The 18,688-nt window shown below is 44.7% G+C and overlaps 2 protein-coding genes across 6 annotated transcripts in view; one reads left to right on the top strand and one right to left on the bottom strand.

Annotated features, from left to right (window-relative positions):
• trpm7 (transient receptor potential cation channel, subfamily M, member 7) overlaps positions 1–2,594 on the top strand; it is a 31,707-nt gene extending 29,113 nt beyond the window's left edge. For both annotated transcript variants that reach the window (XM_049031415.1, XM_049031414.1), the window contains exons 36-40: positions 410–492; positions 584–789; positions 949–1,000; positions 1,326–1,432; positions 1,567–2,594. In XM_049031415.1, coding sequence (XP_048887372.1) covers positions 410–492; positions 584–789; positions 949–1,000; positions 1,326–1,432; positions 1,567–1,691 — 573 coding nt within the window. In that variant the 3' untranslated portion in view covers positions 1,692–2,594. The remainder of the gene's footprint in view (positions 1–409; positions 493–583; positions 790–948; positions 1,001–1,325; positions 1,433–1,566) is intronic.
• A 5,667-nt stretch (positions 2,595–8,261) lies between these two features.
• Positions 8,262–18,276, bottom strand: usp8 (ubiquitin specific peptidase 8). Of its 4 annotated transcripts, none has more exons than XM_049031417.1 (19): positions 18,160–18,276; positions 17,193–17,361; positions 16,796–16,940; positions 16,484–16,569; positions 16,123–16,258; positions 15,559–15,601; positions 15,301–15,472; positions 14,818–14,980; positions 14,572–14,716; positions 14,185–14,423; positions 13,604–14,104; positions 13,190–13,264; positions 12,791–13,062; positions 12,370–12,591; positions 12,051–12,261; positions 10,303–10,539; positions 10,073–10,215; positions 9,840–9,972; positions 8,262–9,727 (listed from the first exon to the last, which is right to left on the bottom strand). In XM_049031417.1, exons 2-19 carry the CDS (start codon positions 17,294–17,296, stop codon positions 9,569–9,571), a joined length of 3,186 nt encoding a protein of 1,061 aa, XP_048887374.1. In that variant the 5' UTR covers positions 17,297–17,361; positions 18,160–18,276; the 3' UTR covers positions 8,262–9,568. The 4 variants fall into 4 exon arrangements, with proteins under 4 accessions (XP_048887374.1, XP_048887373.1, XP_048887376.1 ...); XM_049031416.1 differs by having other exon boundaries at positions 17,796–18,239; XM_049031419.1 differs by having other exon boundaries at positions 13,190–13,261; positions 17,796–18,239.
• Between the last annotated feature and the right edge of the window lie 412 nt (positions 18,277–18,688).

Here is an 18,688-nt window from a genome sequence, read left to right as displayed (position 1 = left end):
CCGGCTCCTTCCACGTTGTGGAAGAGGAAGGAAGGAGTCAGACTTGTAAATACAGCAAACCCAACCTGCTAAGGCTGTTTACAGATACATGGTGACGTGAAAACTGATGTAACAAGTTGGTCACATGAAAATTTTAAAAACATACAGCTGTGTTCCGGTCAGAAGAGATCAAGGAGGGCTCATGATAAGAGGCTGCAATTTCTGTGACTTTCATACCCTCTGTACTGAGCGTGGATGTGGAGAGCAAACGAGCTGGATAAGAACATTCTGCAGGAATCACCATTGGAGGCTCAGGTTGCCCCAGGTTGATGCTATGGGGCGACAAAGGCTACACTCTGTAACCTCACTGACTTTTTTTCTTTTTCTTTTTATTTCATTTCTCTCCCTTGCCGCCCTCCCCCCAATTTAGGAAATTCAGCAGCAGAGAGCTGCTCAGAAGCTGACTTTTGCCTTCAACCAAATGAAGCCGAAGACTATTCCTTATTCTCCCAGGTATTTTGACTTTAATAGCTGGACCTCTCTTCCCCAAAAAAAATACTAAAATCTGAAAGCACGTCTGTTTCTTCGCTCCACTTTCCCATAGGTTCCTGGAAGTGTTTCTGTTGTACTGTCATTCTGCTGGTCAGTGGTTCGCCATCGAAGAGTGCATCACTGGAGAATTCAGGAAGTTCAACAACAACAACGGGGATGAGATCGTCCCCACAAACTTGCTGGAAGAAACCATGCTAGCCTTTAGCCACTGGACGTACGAGTACACCAGAGGAGAGCTGCTGGTCCTGGATTTACAAGGTACAATTTGATTTATCTTGATTTTATCTTCGCCTGTAGGGCAAAAGGTCAGGAGAAAACTGCGATAGAGATCGTCGAGCACTTTATGCGTGAATGTAAGATGGGAGGACTTTGTACATCGGGCAGTTTGACAATATCACCTTCGCCGTGTCTTTCTAGGTGTTGGGGAGATACTGACTGATCCATCTGTGATAAAAAGTGGGGAAAAGGGGTAAGTATCCATGCGGTATCCTCACCTGCACCTTCCCACAGAGCTCCGCATGTCCTGGGACACCGCTTTCGTGACGTCGCTTTCCGTGCCGACGGAGACCTTTTACACACGCTGGGGATGCAGTACACCATAAACTCTGCAACAGAGATTATAAAACGGAATGTAATGTTTCAAAGGTAGGCCGACATCCTCCCTGACACCACAACAAACGGGACACCCTCTGTCTCAGTCCACAGATGACAGTCGGACCTCAAACGGTGAGAGCTATAAGGGAATGGGTAACACTCTTCTTAGAATTTAATGCATGTATCCCTCCTCCCCCGAGGTCGTATGACATGGTGTTTGGACCTGCAAATCTGGGAGATGATGCAATAAGAAATTTCAGAGCAAAACATCACTGTAATTCCTGCTGCAGAAAACTGAAACTTCCTGGTAGGTAATTTTTGTAGTTTTTAGTCATTACTTAATACATTAAAATAAGTCTTTTTTGTTTTTTTGTTTTTTTTTTTTTTTTTTTTTTTTTTTTTACCTGTTTCTCAAATAATTAATTTTTTATGTCTGGTCAGATCTGAAGCGCAATGACTACACGCCTGACAAGGCAGCGCTGAGTCCAGATGAGGCGGCGGACGGTTCGGCTGCCCTGGGAAGCAGCACCAAAGAGCAGAAGCACTCCATGCGGCTGATGCTGTGAGGCCGCCCGCGCGGAATGCAGACGCACACGGTCAGAGCGCCGCTCTTCCGCCCGCTCGCTTAACTGCGCAGATGCAGATGCTTGAGTCGGTCAGCTGCACCTCAAAACAGGCAAAGGTATCCATTCCAATAAACACCTGTATCTGTACATTATCTGCCTGCATCTTGGCAGAAAACAACAAATGAGCGAGCGTGATGAATATGAAGATTTTTAAGTATGTACCTGGGGGGGGGGCAACTTTGAAGACCTTTTTTTTTTTTTTTCTTTTTCAAGTTTATATATTGCTATTAGCATATGAAGGGGCTAACAACTGGTACAATCTCATTGTATAGATGGTTATAGTATTTATTATGAATTATGAGACGCTGCCTTGTATGAAACAGAAGCAATTTAAAGTGCATTGCCAGGTTTCGAAGAGAACCTGTCTACATTTAGACTGCAAGAATTTGTCGGGCAGAATGTACTGCTGATTTTTAAAAATAAATGTAAAAACAATGTAAAAAAAAAAAAAAAGTAGTGATAACTCTATGGCATTTGTGGTACATACTATTAATAAAGTGGATTTCAAATCTTGTAAAATAAGGGCAGATTGCAATGCAACTTTTACAGTACAATGTATGTAATTTTAACGTGTTGAAGTCTATATGAAACTGTGTCCACCAAAAAAAGAGAAAATGTTAATAGGTGCATTTTTAATGTTACAAAGGTACTATTATCACTTCTGTCATTCAAGTGTCGTACGAACAAATTAATCTAGTGTATCTTATAGATACATTTATATGGCACGAACATAATGGATTAAAGGTAGAATATTTTATGCAGGGGAAATGTGAACCGTATTATGGGGATAATACTGTATTCCTTTTGTACTGTATATCATTTAATAAAATATAAAATGCTTAATGCCATCTGTTTTTTTTGGAGCCATCCTGCAACAGGAAGCACGTCCTTTGGTCACCGTGTCTTTGGATGCAGACGCTGTGGGGTCCGTTCCAGACTGTGGTACACGTGACACACCCATCAAACAAATTGCCCCTCGATGACTTGTTCCCTAAGGTATTGGAGATGTCGAAATGCTGTCCCCATTCGGAATAACTTCACGGGCGAATGTAAGGTAGCTAGATAGAATGGTGCAAATAATGGTTTTGGGACCTAGCCTATTGCAGCCCTCCTGTAGGTGAGTGAAGAAGAAGTGCCGCATTTAGGATACAAGGACCAATACAGGTAAAATTGCACGAAAATATTTTCAAAGTCATGGGGAAAAGGTATAAATTAACTAGATCAATCTTGGGATTTTGTGAATCGATATCGAATTATCAAATCCAGGATCAGGATTAGTCATAAAATCGTTCCCCCCCAGCCCCCCCCCCCCCCCCCCCCCCCCCCCCCACTAATAATAACATTTAGATGGAGTGGGTAGAGACTCGTGTCTGGAACCTGTCTGCTCTCGGTCAGCCACAAACCTCTCCCACCATAGCTTTACTCACTAAGAGAACCGTATAGTTTTTGTGTTTGATATCAGGTTAAAGTCTATGAGTAGCCTCTCATTCAACTGTGAGTGCGGATCAGGGTGACCAGCCTAGATGAACTCGGTCCTCCGTAAACTGTTGCTGTTCTCTGACAGTTCCCCTGAAACTCAGCTGACCCGACTTTTTTGTCCGGGGTCAAGGGCAACAACTCGTTTGCTGTAAATAAGGTAGTTAAGCATAGTTATTGGAGCGTAAATCTTTGTGAATGTGCTGTGTCTGCGACTGTAAGGTCTGAGTCATTAGATGCTACGGGAGATTGTCACAGGGTCATTTCCATGCAAGACATTTACCAGGATTGCTCAAAATAACTTTACAGTATGACCAAGAAGTGTATTGAAAATGAATAACATGATTTTACACATTTCATTCCCCTTTGTCCCCTGTCATAATCTAGCTTTTTATAGTCTGAGATTGTTTATGATGACAGTATAATCAGGCTTGCCAGCTCTCATGCATCCGGTGTGACACTCACACTTTCAGACTCGGACTCACGCAAGAAATCTTATGGCAAATCTTTATTATTCCATTATAAACCTAAAATCAGCTACATCAAAAGCGTTGGGGTAGTTTGCAAACCCTACAGACTATTTACAAAGTAATAAAACTTTTCCATAATTGTAAAAGTGCGTGCAGACTCGTCTCGAATTGAAAATCTTCCGCCAGCCAGGTGACTAAAGTTTGCCACCCTGATGCTGATCTTTAAACGGTCCCCCACCATTTATGATGACTGTCATTGATAAGCTTTTTCCCCTCTCAAATCTAGTAATGGAAAGGCTCTTGTTGAAGAAGGAAAAAAAAGGCTGTAAGCTGACTGAACTAGATTGGGGTGGCTTTATTGAGGAGTCATCAACATTTTTTTATAATCTTTACTACCAGAAAGATAGTAGAAGAAAATTGCCATTGGAGAAACATTATGATGTTACATAAAGCAAAGCAAGTTTATTTGTACAGCACATTTCATACCATTAGGCAAGTCAAAGTGCTTTACGTAAGAAGGATAAAATGTAATTGGATTGTACAATATACAACACAGTTGTCTTATACAATATAAAGACACTAATGAAGTGGTTTTTGGCTGTATGCTATAGTTTTAATAAAAAAAAAAAGTTTGAATTCTATTTGGTAGGCATCTTTGATCTAAGTGATACTATTTAAAAAAGAATATGTAAAAAAAAATATTTCATAATTTTGAAATCAAACAATGTTGAGGTTGTATTCAGCTTCTGAACACCAGTGTAATATGTTGATGGAATTCCATTATGGGCTAATGTTAAAGTAAAATGCATTCCGGACCTGGATGCTGATGAGCGGTGGATGGATGGATGGCAAGCATCTGGTGACATCTAGTGTTAGAATTAGGAATAACAACATGGACATTGGTTTCTTTCTGCTAGTACACAAAAATCACTAAATGGCTTAATTGTACACATGTTCTTAAATTGAGATAAAAAATCAAAGTAAATACGGTCAATATGCCAATTCGGAAGAGAAGGGGTTTTGGGTAATTTTCAGACTTGGAGTCGGTACGTTCTGTTTCAACACTGAGTAGGTATGTTGCGGACAGTCAGTGAAGTATTGGATTGAAAAGAATAATATTTTGGGATTTATTTTGACATACAAGCAGCTAAAAGACAATGTTAACACGTCCTCTATGATTACTGTCTGGAAAATGAAGGTGTGATGTATGATTCTGAGTGATGTAGATAGAATCGTGCATAAATTTGCCCCATGTATGTTTTTATAAACAAATGCACATTTTTTTTTCTTAAATTAATCACTAATAGAGCACCACAGTTTAGAGAGACCCATTCACCTAACTGCATGTCTTTGAAGTATTGTATGTGTGTGTGTCAAGCAATGGACAGACATCCCGTCCACAGTGCGTCCCCTGCCTTGTGCCCTTTGCACCTTCAGCATCTATGCAACCTTGTACTCGATGGATGGATGATTTCGTGCTGTAATGTATAATTACATTTGATCATGTGGACCTGTTTGCTCATAAAAGATAAATTACAGAACTATGCAAAAGTGTTAAATCCTTAAAATGGTCAGATTTACCAGAATTACAAACGTTAGATGCACATTATCTTCCTGTCAGTATTTTTTAGTACAAACTGAGCATCTCACAGTAAATTTACAGTCAAAATCTGTTATTCGCTAGCAAATCTTGAAAAGAAAGTCAAAAACTAAGAAATGCTGCTTGCATAGGTATTCAACCCCTACACATAGTATTTGTACAGCTGCCTTTTGCTGCAGTCACACTATTTTGGGGGTAAATAGCTACCAGCTTTTTAAACTGCGCAGGAGTGATTTTTGTTCATTCTTTATGCCTGCTTTGTTCCGGGTCTTTCAGGTCAGTGGGATGTTGCTTTTTGATTGCAATTTTCAGGTGCTGTATGGGATTTGGATATGGACTTCAACCAGATTTTTGCATAGCACAGTAACAGAGCCCTTAAATTTTGCTGCGTACATTAGCCCTGCCAAAATGTGTGAAGATTACATAATGAAAACGATATATAAAATTAACTCTCGGTAGGTTGCTAAGACACCGTTGCTAGGGTAATCACTTGTATACAAGTAAACACTTTTCCAGTGGTAAACAAAAGAACTACTGGAATCTACCGCCTGTGGAAAGTGAAGAGATGTTAGGTCGTACATGTTCAGTCTTCTTCTATGTGTAGTTGAGTAAGATTTTTACTCAGGGTTTGTTAGTGATTTTGTTTTTGGCCTGCTGAATGATTCCAAGGGACGGTCTGGCTAAAGAAGGTGCTCCTCTTTCTGCAGTAAATGGCAGCCTTTCAGCATGCATGTGGGTGGCTCTTGGTTGTAAGTTTCCAGGGGAAATGGAGGTTTGCCATAATTGAGATGTTTTTCTGCTGCTCTGTGTATTGGGGACATTGCAGCCTGCCGGTCAGATTCGCAGAGTGACTGCTGTAGGCAGGACATACTAACTAAAGTGGCAGCTGGAGCAGGACATTGTGGGTAGCTGTGCAGTTTTGCTTTGTGGCTTCCAGCCATACTTCAGAGGAGTTCCAGGTCTCCTGTGCGGGAAGCCTGACTACAACAGGCACCCCCTTACCCAGCACCGCGGTACCGCGGGTAACACGGCCATTATGGACGTGGACTCATCATTTGAAGGCTGGCCAGTTCAAAAGACAAGTTTTGACAAGCATCAGCAACATGGCTGTCAGTCAGTGAACGTCTCCTTCTCCTCTCCAGGGCTTGTGAACACGGCTTCTCAGTCACGCTGGTGGCATTTAACCCGGTGACACTCCCCCTTGTCCTCTGCCACACATGACAGAATGGCCACACAGGCCAATAATTCAGTGTTCAGCTATCTGCGGTGATAGGATGCAAGTCATTCTTATTCACCAGAGAATTCTTATCAGGAATATAAGGTATAAAGCTGTATGTTATTTGGTCAGATATTCTACAGCAGTGTGTCAGAACCCGGTCCTCTGGGACTCCCAGGCGGTCCACATTTTCGCTCCCTCCCAAGCCCCAGTATAAGCAACAACGTAGACTGTATGGGGGTCTCCGAGGACCAGGTGGAGAAACTGTTCAAAAGGCTTGAGACTTTCCTGAGGCTCATGCAGGAAGTCTGGCTGGGGCTGCACTGCACAGGTGGTGGGTCTGGTGGAAAATGAGGGTGGTGGCATGTACTCTGTAGTCTGATGGCAGCCTGATTTGTTCACCACTGGAAAAGTCTGATGGCAGCAATCAGCAAGATGCCCAGGGGATGCGGCTCGTCCCCTTGGACACCCTCCACACCACCACCTCCTCGTCACGTCAGGAGCCCTCTGCTGGCAGTAACCTGTTAGACCGCATAGTCTCAGGCCGACATTCCTAGGCCAGGCCATCCATAAGAAAATCAATGTACATAAATGTACGTTAAGTCTGAGTCTCTAATCAGGATTTCTTTTCCTCACATGACAAGAGGACTCTGTCTGGCTGATTGACTATCCTAATGTGCTGACCCAAGCCGGCTGTGTCCCAAATGTGGGGTGAGACAGGACACTGTGATGCTCACTGCCCAGAGCAGACCCCCCCACAGTTCCTGCTTCTGCATCTCAGACAGTACCTGTTCTTTATTCTCCATGGCGAAGAGTGCCTCTCTATGCTTTCTATTTCTACACTTCTCGGAATCCTCTCCTCTTACATTTGTCCTGCCAGCAAAGATATTCTCCAACACCTAAATATCCTCAAACTTAACCTCACAGTCCAGCCCCCAAAATACAAATAAAAATGTATAGTTATTGGCTTTAGCCTTCAGCTCTTTGCTTCTCTTCTCATCCACACCAGTCTCCTGAACCGGTTTATAGAAAATGTCATGCCGACTTTGGAATTTTTACTTCTGAGGAGATGAAAATAAGAAGCTGAGGATCAGCTCTTCCTTCTCCATCTTCTCTTGTAGTCCATCAGCTGCATATAGCAGATACTCAGTGATGGAACACAGTTCGCAATTATATTGTTTCTTCTGAGAGGATTTCTTTGGTCCTTCTTTAGGGAACTTGCATGTCCATGGCCCACAGACCCTCTTTGGAGACTTGGATGTGGGCCAGTATACAGCCTACAGCTACAAGGCCTTGTCTCAACTACCCGTTTGACGACACAGCTGTGAGCGAAGTCCAGGAACGTCTAATTCAGGTCTCCAATGTCTATGTCCTGCTCTACAGCCACCAGGACCAGCGCCGGCCTGTTATTGCAGACCTGTGACTCCACCCCCCACGTAATGATGTCGTGAACTAAAAATAATGTGTTTACATGAACATGTGGGTCCCACTTCACATAATGGAAGGTTATGGTGCGGTGGGTGTCATACAGTTAAGCTGTGCTGTACATGCCTGAACGTCTTCAAACTAGCCCATTTACATCTTCAAATATCTCCCAGTAGACAGACCCATAGCAGAAAACCATTTACATATGGATACATGCTGACCAGCACAGTTACCCGCACACCAGACCCTAACAATACATGACCGATAGCGCCACCTTGTGGACATGCAACAGGAGCAGTTATTCAGAAAAATTACACAGAATATTCATTTTCCCAGTCTAATATTAGTGTATATATTAAAAAGTGAAAGTATCTTCACAGCATTTAAAGAAACAGATTACATACATAATGCATATACAGAACATAACTGTTTTCACACTGAGGATAAGTTGAAAAATGAAAACACACAATTCTATGTTCCTCCTATTTGGGGGTTTTACTTGCTCTAATGGTGCACAAACATTTTAAAACCCAAAACCGTATTCAAAAATAAAAATGGTTTTAATTTGAGTAATTTTTAAGATTAAATTTTAATGTTTTGTATGGAGGGAACCCATCGTAAATATTCACGCTGCTCTCACATCAGCCTTACCTGGAAAAATGTACATGAAATCTTTCAAAAAAAGAAAAAGATTTAAGAAAATTTAAATCAGTCAGTAAAACTTTAACCGAGGGGGCACAGAAAATGTAGTAGTACTCTTACTTAGTTTCTGGTTAATTAATACATTAAGTGTTAGTTACCTACTGTTCCCATGTTCATCATTAACCAATCATAACGGTTCATGCAGATATTATATGTGTTGATGATTTGTACTTAAGTAGTAACTGAGTTACTAAGTTACTTGCACCCCTTCAAGTAAAATGTTACAGAACAATCTTTCATATTTTTCTTAAACACTGAAAGATACAAAAACTGAGTATTTCTGCTTTTGGTTTAATTAGTAACTCCATTTCCCTACGGTAAAGAACAGCATCTTTAATAACACGAGAAACAAAAAACAAGATCTTCTGCCGGACACTAGCTAAGCCCCTTCTTCGAAAGGGAGAAGCAGACACTCCAAACTGACGGAAAATTGTCGTCATACTGCAGAAACAAGGTCCCCAAAATTCCCTCCTCAACAGATGAAACAAAACTCTCACTCTCCATAAAACGATCAGCACTTTGTAATGCTCATCCAGATTTAATGTGCAACATCCGCAGTAGGTATGTGCAATACATACAACTCTTTATTGTTATCTGATCCGATGTATTCACAGCACAGGGAACCATAAGGTCAGATAAGTGAAAGGCCATCAGAACTGAAAACAAGAAAATTAAGGGATCCCAGCAATGAAAAGAACCAGTCTTTGATATTCTGAGTGATGTTAGCTGGTGAATGCGAACCATGCAGATCAGTCACGCTGACAGCACGAGTCATGCGCACTACCAGTTTCAGTGAGAAGAACCATCACCCGTTGGCCATCGAAGCTTCTACCGTGCGTGGAGGTGCTATGCACCATGATGGACCTTTCCACCTTTGCTCCTTCACCTTGCGTAGAGGTCTGCTAATGTCCACTCTGTCCGGTCCCTTCTACAAGGATGTGTAGAAGAAGATGTAGGCAGCAGAAGACTTTACAGAGGACGTGGAGAGCTCGGTCACCTCGTGGTCGTCAAACTTGAACCAGCGCTGCCTGGCCGTGTTCTTGCAGAAGGCCGTGTAGTGGCCGCCGTCCAGCCCTCCATAGTGGTTCTGTTTCATGGGAAAATTTACCGTCAAACTCCACTGAATAAGGCGCAAGAACAGACCTGAAAGTGAGCGTGTTGGCTGGACTTTAACTCGAGCTGAAGGCGAGCAAACTCACAGACATGCCGTAGAGGCTGTACTTCTTCAGGCCTTGCTTTGGCCCGATAACATACTGCATTAGGTCCAGATTTTCCAGAGGGAAGTCAACATATGTCTGCAGCTTCTGTTTCCATCTTCCATCATAGGAGAAGCTTAAAGAGTCAGAAGAGGCTGTCAAATGACTGTTAAACGAGAATGTATAAAGGCACCAATGCAATGCCGTCTATCAGCAGATCGAGGGCCAAGTCATACCGTTTCAGATGCACCAGGAGGATGGGAGGGACTTTCCAGATCTCCAGCTTTTTTGTGGCATCTCGGTGTGTCTTGCAGTGACTGCAGAACACCTTGTTGTTGTCTGTCAGTTTCTCTTCCTTAGAGAACAACTTCAAGCAGTCCTGTGGAGAGAGGGTTTTAAAAAAAAAAAGCTCAGTTTGCAGACCTGTAGGCGCAGCATCCACCATATCGCAGCTTAGCAGCCGAACCTGCAGTGAGCATCGGCTGGAGGAGGCCAAGGGCAGCGACAGGTACATGAATGTCTCAAAGGTACGCGACTTCTGCTGGCACACCAGGCACTGTACAGTGGACTTGAACTGGCCCTGGAATAGTGCCACAATGATGGACTCATTCAGCTGCTTGTGTTTGCTCCAGGCCAGTTCTGCTGCCCTGTGATCATCCAGTTGATCGTTGGCTTCCTCTTTGCACCTATTGCGTTTGTCAGCCTGCGTAGAGACGGAAAAACAATCAATGGACATCCAAACAACCGAGAGTCAAACCATCAAAGCAGAGAACCGTCAGCCCTAAGATCACCTTTCGTCAACGTCCATGACCATCTGGAACTTAAAACCTTTAAAATATACAACCTGATCCTTCAAAATCCTTTCCCATCCTTACAGCCATACTGCAGTTCTTGTGAGCTCTGAAGTGCAGAACACCTGCTAATATCATTAGCCAAGGGAAAGGAGTGATCTGATTCGTCCAAATGCAATACAGTAAGAACAGGGACTGTTCTAAACCACGCAGAATGTTTTCTATGGGATGCATGGCAGACACAAGATGGGCTCTGACCCACTTGCTCAGGCACTGAAACTCTTCCACCTCATATCCATGGCTACCCAGTGAAAACAACATCAAGCCCAGGCATGGCCAGTTCAGATGAAATCAGGCATGATGCATGTTCTTGGTGGAGGGCGTGAATGCATGCAGGAGATTTCTCTTATGCAAGACAGAACGTATGAAAGACACGTACAACACAGAAAGCAGAATCACAGACACACTACAGGGTTTACTTACTCTCTAATTGGGCCATAAAAACGAACACCAAAAAAAAAAAGGAGAAAATTAAATGCCGTCAAAAACATGTAAGATAAGCAGGTCAAGGAATCACTTTAATTCGTAAACCAGATGCTGTCAGAATGACAACAATGTAATCCCCGGAAAGCCCCGCCTCTCCCTCCTCCATCTAATCCCTACTCCTCCCAGACCCCCCCCCCCCCATCATCCACAATCTCTACAATCTCAATGTAATGAGGTTCCGCAGATCCGTGTCTGTCCTTTCATTTTGCCAGCACTAAGTGACACTGCGTAAATGTTTTTTTTCTCAAAATGAAATACATCCGGAGATCATGACCTGGGAAGTTTGGAAACCCAGTAAATAACTTAAAAAGTATCGCACTAAAAAGACCAAAATGTCTGGGGCTGCCTGACTGCGTTTTCCCGAATCAGCCCTGCTTCAGTTCTGGTGCAATTTCTCTAAGAATTCGATTAGTTCCAGATCTTCACCCGTACAATATACGTCTGACAAATGTATCCTGCAGCTGACCTTTCCACCGAGTGCCGCTGCTTCGATTCGTCTCAGAATGAAATCAGGTGTAGATTTTCATCCACATGTTTTTTCTGAAGCGGTAATAAAATCCATAAATATACTTTTGTTATGTTCTAAAGATCAAGTGTCTTCTACGGTCGCCTTTCCTTTATCTGCCACTAAACAGCACTGTGTCAACTTCAGTATTTTTCAGTATTTAATTGCTTCACCCACACAATTTGCCTACGAAGTTTGAACAAGATCCATGAAATATGTTCCGAGTTACTGCGCTAATGATATAAGCATCTGGGGCGGCGATGAACAGGTTTTCCAAACCATATGCGTTTCACGTCTGAGAAATGCCTTAACCTGTGTGTCTGATTATCTACAGCACTGGGGGGGGGGTGTGTTCTTTGGTGCACGACTCACTTTATTGAGGTCCTCGTGCAAGCCATCCATAAGGAAAAGCAGCAACTCCTGGGAGTCCTGCTGGTCGTAGCCGGCAAACTGGTCATTGATCTTGCCGATGGTGACCTTGAAGTCGCGGGGGCTAATGAACTTGTACTGGCCAGACCAGAGGGCCTTCATGATGACGCCAAACTCCTCCGCCACCTCGCCCTTGTGCCCTAGGATGTTGGCTCTGCACCACAGAGAAACACAAGGTTCGTTACTTGCTCCAAGGTAGAATGGGGGGGGGGGTTAGGGATGGAGGAGGTAGAAAGGAGGCCTGATCTGGCTTGAACCGCACCTGTTGATGTGTTCCTGGTAGTAGTCCTTGTTGAAGTAGTTGGCCATGGTTGTTGTGTTGCACAAGCACTGCAGGATGGAGTTCATGTAGCAGGTGTTGCCCAAGTTGCGCAGGCCTGTTAGAGATGGCCCAAGCCCGCCAAACACGGGGTTGAGATTCATGATCTTGGCTGCCGATGGCCGTGAGATCTCGGCTTTGGCGTAGGCTGTGATGCTGACTGGCCTGAAGCAGAGAACATGGAAGTGAGCGTCCTGTCCCTTCGTCTTTCAAGCCATACTGATAAACAGAATTACGGGAGCCAATTTTTGCCTCTCTCGTGTATTTGCATTCCTGAGGCCCTGAGTACTGCGACCACACGACAGCAACATCCCTGAGCAGACTGGAGGCCATCAGAAAGGACACCGAGCTTACGGGTGCGTACTTCGTATCGCGGTTGACAGTGGGCGTGGCTGCAGGCTTCTTCAGACCCTCCTTCTGCACGTCCTGCACAAGGTCTGGGGAGGAGTAGGAGCGCTTCAACTTGGACCACTCCCGCTCGGGCTCCTGCGTCACCTGCTTCTGTTTGGGCGTCGGGGGTGTGGCTGGGGGCGTGGCTGGGGGTGTATGTTCCACACCCACCTCAGGTGGGTACAGGTGCACTGTGTTGGTGGGGGAATGGTAGTACCGGTATGTGCCAGTCACAGTGTCCAGAAACTGGTGGGAATAAAGAAAATCCTTTAATTGCTGAAAGTGGGATGATGATAGGAACATGTGCAGACAGACAGAACGTCAAACATCTGGAGCAAAAGACACGGCCGACTGCAACGATTCTTGGCTTTACCCTCATCCAGCCTGCTGGCAGTCCGGGGACAGCCCTTCCCATCTCTGCATTTCTTGTCCTGGGCACTGGGTCCTGCTGGGAAATACCCCCATTAGGGCAGATTAATTACTATTTAGCCTGTGTAAATATGACCAATGTGCTGTTCATCCGCTTTTGCAATTGTAGAGGTTTGTAACAAACTCTGGGGCACTTGTGAAATTATAACAATTTCCATGTGTGACATCACTGCCAGCTCTGTCCCCCCCCCCCCCGCATCCTCCCAACTCCTCTCTGACATTTCAGTTAAACACACCTTCCTCCTTACATGCGTCTGTTCGCGGAGCTTTGCCACAAACCTGTCTTGAGTTTTGACCGACACTCTAAGCAGAGGCTGTCGAAACCTGACCGGGCCGGTCATGTAGCAGCAGGACCAACCTTGGATCCAGGAGCAGTGCCTCCCGGGTCTCGGCCTGGCATCCCACTGCTTTGGTCCTTTTGCCCAGGCTGCTCTTCTTCCTCCCTGTCCTTCCCACTCTGCTGCTCCTTCTCCACCTCCTTCTCTGCCTGCTGCCCCTCTTTCTCCCTCTCCTCTTCCTCTCGCTGCCGTTCCTCCCTGGCCGCTTGCTCCTGCCGCTCCTTTTCTTCCTTGGCCCGTTGCTGCCTCTGTCTCTCCTCCTCCTCATGCTCCTCCCTCGCCTGCCGCTCCCGCCTCCGCTGCTCCTGCTCCTGCTTGGCCTTCTCCATTAGGAGCACGGTGTCTGCGTGAATGCGGCTCCGCTCCTCCTCACTCAAGGAGCCCCTGGGATCAAAGGCGGGCTTGATCGAACGGTCAGGGATGACGGGGCCATCGCCAGCCGGCCTCTGGGACGCAGGAATCTCGTCGTTTGGCCTGGCACCGTCGGACACCTTGACCGCAGGCTTCTTGGCGCGGTCAAACTGGAGGAAGAGCGACAGAATTAAAACCAGAAGACGGAAGAGGAGACATGGTGCTAAGCGTACATGCCAACAGCACGAACCTTAGGAATGACCTTGGTGGGACCTGCTGGATGGCTCTCCGCCGCCTGGCTTGAAGGAACTTCAGATGGGAGGGATGCAGTTACCACCTTCGGTGTCTCGGGCGCATCCTCCATCACCTTCTGCGTTGTTTCATGCACAGCCGAATTCCCATTTATCTCCACAGGGGGCGCCGGTTCCGGTTCTGGCTCGGGTGGAGTTGGCGGCTTGGGCTCCTCCAGGGATGGGTAGCTGAAGTTCACTGACATCAACAGAGATAACACAAATAAACGGTAAAGGCTGGTAAATGTAATAATATAGACACAGCATGTATTACGCGGCTGTGGGGACACAGATGCATGCTCGAGGTTGACGTGAATCGCTGCTTGGAGAGAGACATACACACTTACATCTTGGGATGACGTCACCCCGGGTTTCTGCTCTCGGTGGTTTTACTTTGGCGTTGGATGTGTACATTGGGTAGAAGAGCAGCCAGTTCTCGTACCCCCCCTCCAGCACCAGTGGCTCACTGCGGAGGAAGGTCTTGCTGTCCCACTGGGGAAGGCAGAGACGGCGGGCGGTCAGCTTCCACACCGTGCGGCCTCTCAGGGCAGCCCCGCTCCCCTTTGGATGACTGGCACAGGGCTACTTCTCACCTTATAAAGGGCATCCTTCAGGCTCTGCAGGGTGGTGCCCAGCCTGAGATCTGTCACTGAGCTGAACCAGTCCAGCAGGACGACGTAGTCCGCAATGCCCCGGTGGCTCCACTGCTCCTTAGACCTCTCTGGGAGTTTGACTGCGATCTGATCAACAGTGATTCTGGGGAAGAGGGCGCCGGCACATTTGAGTGCAGTCCTACAGTTGTGCTACATGTAACCATAATTCCACATGTCCAACCATCTTCTGACTGCCTATACTAGTCTGGGGGGGGGAATACAAGGCATATCTTGTATTCAAAACACCTGTGCTGGGATTCAAAATTCCTGGAGCTGGGAAGGAACAGCCAACCTCTGTGCCAGAATGATCACATGGCAAGTTTTATTCATCTAGCCAACATAGGAATTAACCCAAAAAGACAGGATTGGGCACTGCATGGCTCTGAAGGGCACTCCGGCCACTTCCTGAGGTCCTGCCCTTACCCTGGGAGCACAGCCTCCTCCGGGACGCTGATGCAGGTTTGCGTCGGCAGCTGGATGTGTGACTCCTCAAAATCCCCGCAGCTCCTAGCATCCATGATGATGACACTCATGGTGTTATCTTTTGTCATTTGGAAGAGCTGCTGGGCACTGATTCCACCCTGGAGGGCACTTCCTGTTGGGGGGGGGGGGGGAACAGGTGAGGTCATCTGAGTTCTGTTAGCCAGGGGGATTAAACACATTATGGAGCAGAATCCTAACCTTTTGGGGTTTCACTCTTCGGGTCCTTCAGGTCCCCCCTGATCTAAAGCACAGGACGGCATGACAAAACACAGCATTAAACCATATTAAAAACATAACCGCATAAATGACAGGTCACTACTCCAGTAGATCAGCAGGTCGCAGCTTATTTTGCATACAGCAAATGTACTTTTAAGTACTACATGTGAGTCTTATAATATTTTATGTTTGTGTCGATAATTTGCTACTATATCTACTAGCAGCCTTCGTATCGCAGGGTTACACATCTGCAGATTCAAGCGAAGCATGGATTGAAAATATTTGGGGAAAGAAATTTGAGAAAGTTCCAATTAGAAGTAATCTAGAGATTGTTTAAAGTATACAGGAGGATGTGTGTAGGTTATATGCAAATACGACGCCATTTTATATAAGGGACTTGAGCATGCACAGATTTTGGTATCCATGAGGGGTCCTGGACACCATCACCCATGGATACGAAGGCTTGACTGTGCAAACATATTTATTCAAGCTGGTAGTCATTGTAAACATCTATCGGGCATGGCTGAGCAGTACAGGGATACTTACATTATCCTTCTTGGCATCTGATGCCTTATCCAAAGTGCCCTTTCTTCTCTCCTTTTCTGAGCTTTCCTCTTTCTTCTTGACGTCGTCTTGTTTTTCCTTCTCCTCTAGCTTTTTCCGTACCTCAGCCTCCTCATACCTTTTCCATGAGGGACACAGTTATTAAAAGGGTACAGCAAAGTTGTCTTAAACACCCCAGCAACCATTACTGTACATTTGTTTTTAGGTGTATAGTATTCAAACCTCAGGGATTATTACCCAAAATAACATTTCATGTTACTTGGGAAGATGCCATTTAGCATTGATTTTCAGGATCATGTACCTGAATAGCAGTATGTATGGTTGTAATAGTACAAGGTCTAACCTTAGCTTAAGGCTCTCAGACAGCCTTTCTGCCTCCTCTATGGCTTTTTTGAAGCTATTTGGACCAAGCAACGAAAGGTAATAATCCTTTGGGGGGAAAAAGAAAATGTATTTATTCGTCACTGATTGACAACAGAACAGAATGAATTCCTTTATGCCCATTAGACAGAACTGACTTTATATTAACAGACATTAAAACTGCTATTCAGCTAGAAATATTTTAGCTGCATTTGTTTTACGGTTTGTAGGTCACATGCTTAGTTTTCCTACGTCAGTTGTAAATACGTCATAGACACGTGTAGTCGGACGTCACCTTCTGCTGCCGGAAATCGGGCCTTTTTCTGATGAGATCATAGACGGTGAGATACTTCATGTACATCACATAGGCCTTTTCCTCATCTCTGTCCAGGCGATACTCCTCCGCCGCTTTAAATATTTTACAGGCACTCTGGACATAGCTGGAATAGAGCCGCAATAGAGCCAAAAAAGTTAGAAAAATAGAAACACATCAACCAAATAGCAACTTAACTGTGTTGACGAACACCCGTGACATTCAATACAGCCAGTGTAAAGGTCGCCCCCGAACGGATCGTATCTTGTTCGGAAAACTTTTGTACAGAATAATTTGTGAGTAATGGGGACATGCAAAATTATACAAGTGAAGCCATAATATAAATACATTACATTAGAACACATAACTTGTCACACACCTCCGCGTACTCGTTTTTTCAGGCTTGATTTCGGCTTTCTTGTTGAGTTCTCCCAACGAGGTGGACAGGTACAAGTCCTTCACCCCAGATGTTACAGCCGGCATCTTAGCGGGTTTACTAGTGACCTTGGACAGGTATTTTCACATGCTCGTTTTAGGTAAACGCTGACCTGTTTGAAAACAAACATAAAAATGACATTTATTTAATTCGGCTTTCGCTGTGGTATATATTAATTCTAGATGCAAGTTTTAACGTCTGGCATATTTGCATGACATGTTTGGAAAAACAAAGCGAATTCATAAAAGCAACACCTTACTTCCTCATGTAAATAAGTTATCCGTCACTGACAGTAACATCTGCCAAGTTTCACTTCTACCGTCACCGTCCCTAGCTCGGCAGTAAATTTCCCAAAGCTAAAATCTAAATAGGTAAAGTATTAACCGACACACTAGGTAACTGTTGCTTTTAACATACCACTTTTAATATACTGCCAGTCTTAGAAACTACTAATTTACATTGCATAATTAACGAAGACCTTTACACTAAATCGCTATTTTAACATCTAATTTAATTAATTTAACGACGTCTGAGGGTAACGCTTACCAGCAAGTCCACTGGTCAAAAACAGCACTGCGCAGTACTGGTGTCGTTAAACTAACGTAACCGGACAGCCTACAATATGTCGACAGTAAGTACCCAAGGGCCCTAATACAAGAGAAACTGAACCGAAATATAGCTAGTTTAACCCACCGTTAAGGACAAAACACTTAGCCCAGTAAACTTTGGGTGATCACTCCCCAGTGAGCACTGATCCAGGAAACACCACAGCTACGATCTAGGCTAGCTTACGCAAAGAAACATAACTGCAGTAAAACATGCATTAGCAATGCCCCAAAATATAAAGTGCGCGCTCCGTCATATCGGTTCAGTTCATTCCAGGAATATCTCAAAGGAACGGAATACATACGTTATGTCACTAGCAGCGAATATATGGTTTGTTTTGGTTCCCCCCCTCCCCGAACATCTGATTCCCGGAAGAGCCCCCAAAAGCACGAGACGTGACGTCATATTCAAAACGTGCCAACTTTATCAGCGAGCTGTCTGAAAACGCAGAAAGTTTGCTGCGCTTCCAGGTCACTTTATGTACACGTTAATTTGCAAGTGTTTTATGACTTTTGAAAACTGCTGGAAAATGTATATATCTGGTTTAATTCTCAATATATATGTTCTCCGTGTGTTATTTTAACACCTGCATTATTTTGCCAGTTTACTGATTAAAGATATTCAATACCAATGCTATATGAAGAGCAGACTCCAACTGAATTTTTATTTATTTATTTGTTTGTCTGTTTTTTGTTGGGGGGGGGGGGAGTAATGGGGTTTTGAATAGCTAACCATCTGGCCGAGCTACTGGACCCCTCAGCAATGCGGTTTGCCTACACTCCCATAGAGCGCATGCACAAAATGGTTGCCGTGTATCACTCCGCCTGCATACT

Source organism: Brienomyrus brachyistius, chromosome 11, assembly GCF_023856365.1.
Source record: "Brienomyrus brachyistius isolate T26 chromosome 11, BBRACH_0.4, whole genome shotgun sequence".
NCBI lineage: Eukaryota > Metazoa > Chordata > Actinopteri > Osteoglossiformes > Mormyridae > Brienomyrus > Brienomyrus brachyistius.
Note: the sequence above shows the minus strand (reverse complement) of the source record. Positions and strands in the feature narration are given on the sequence as shown.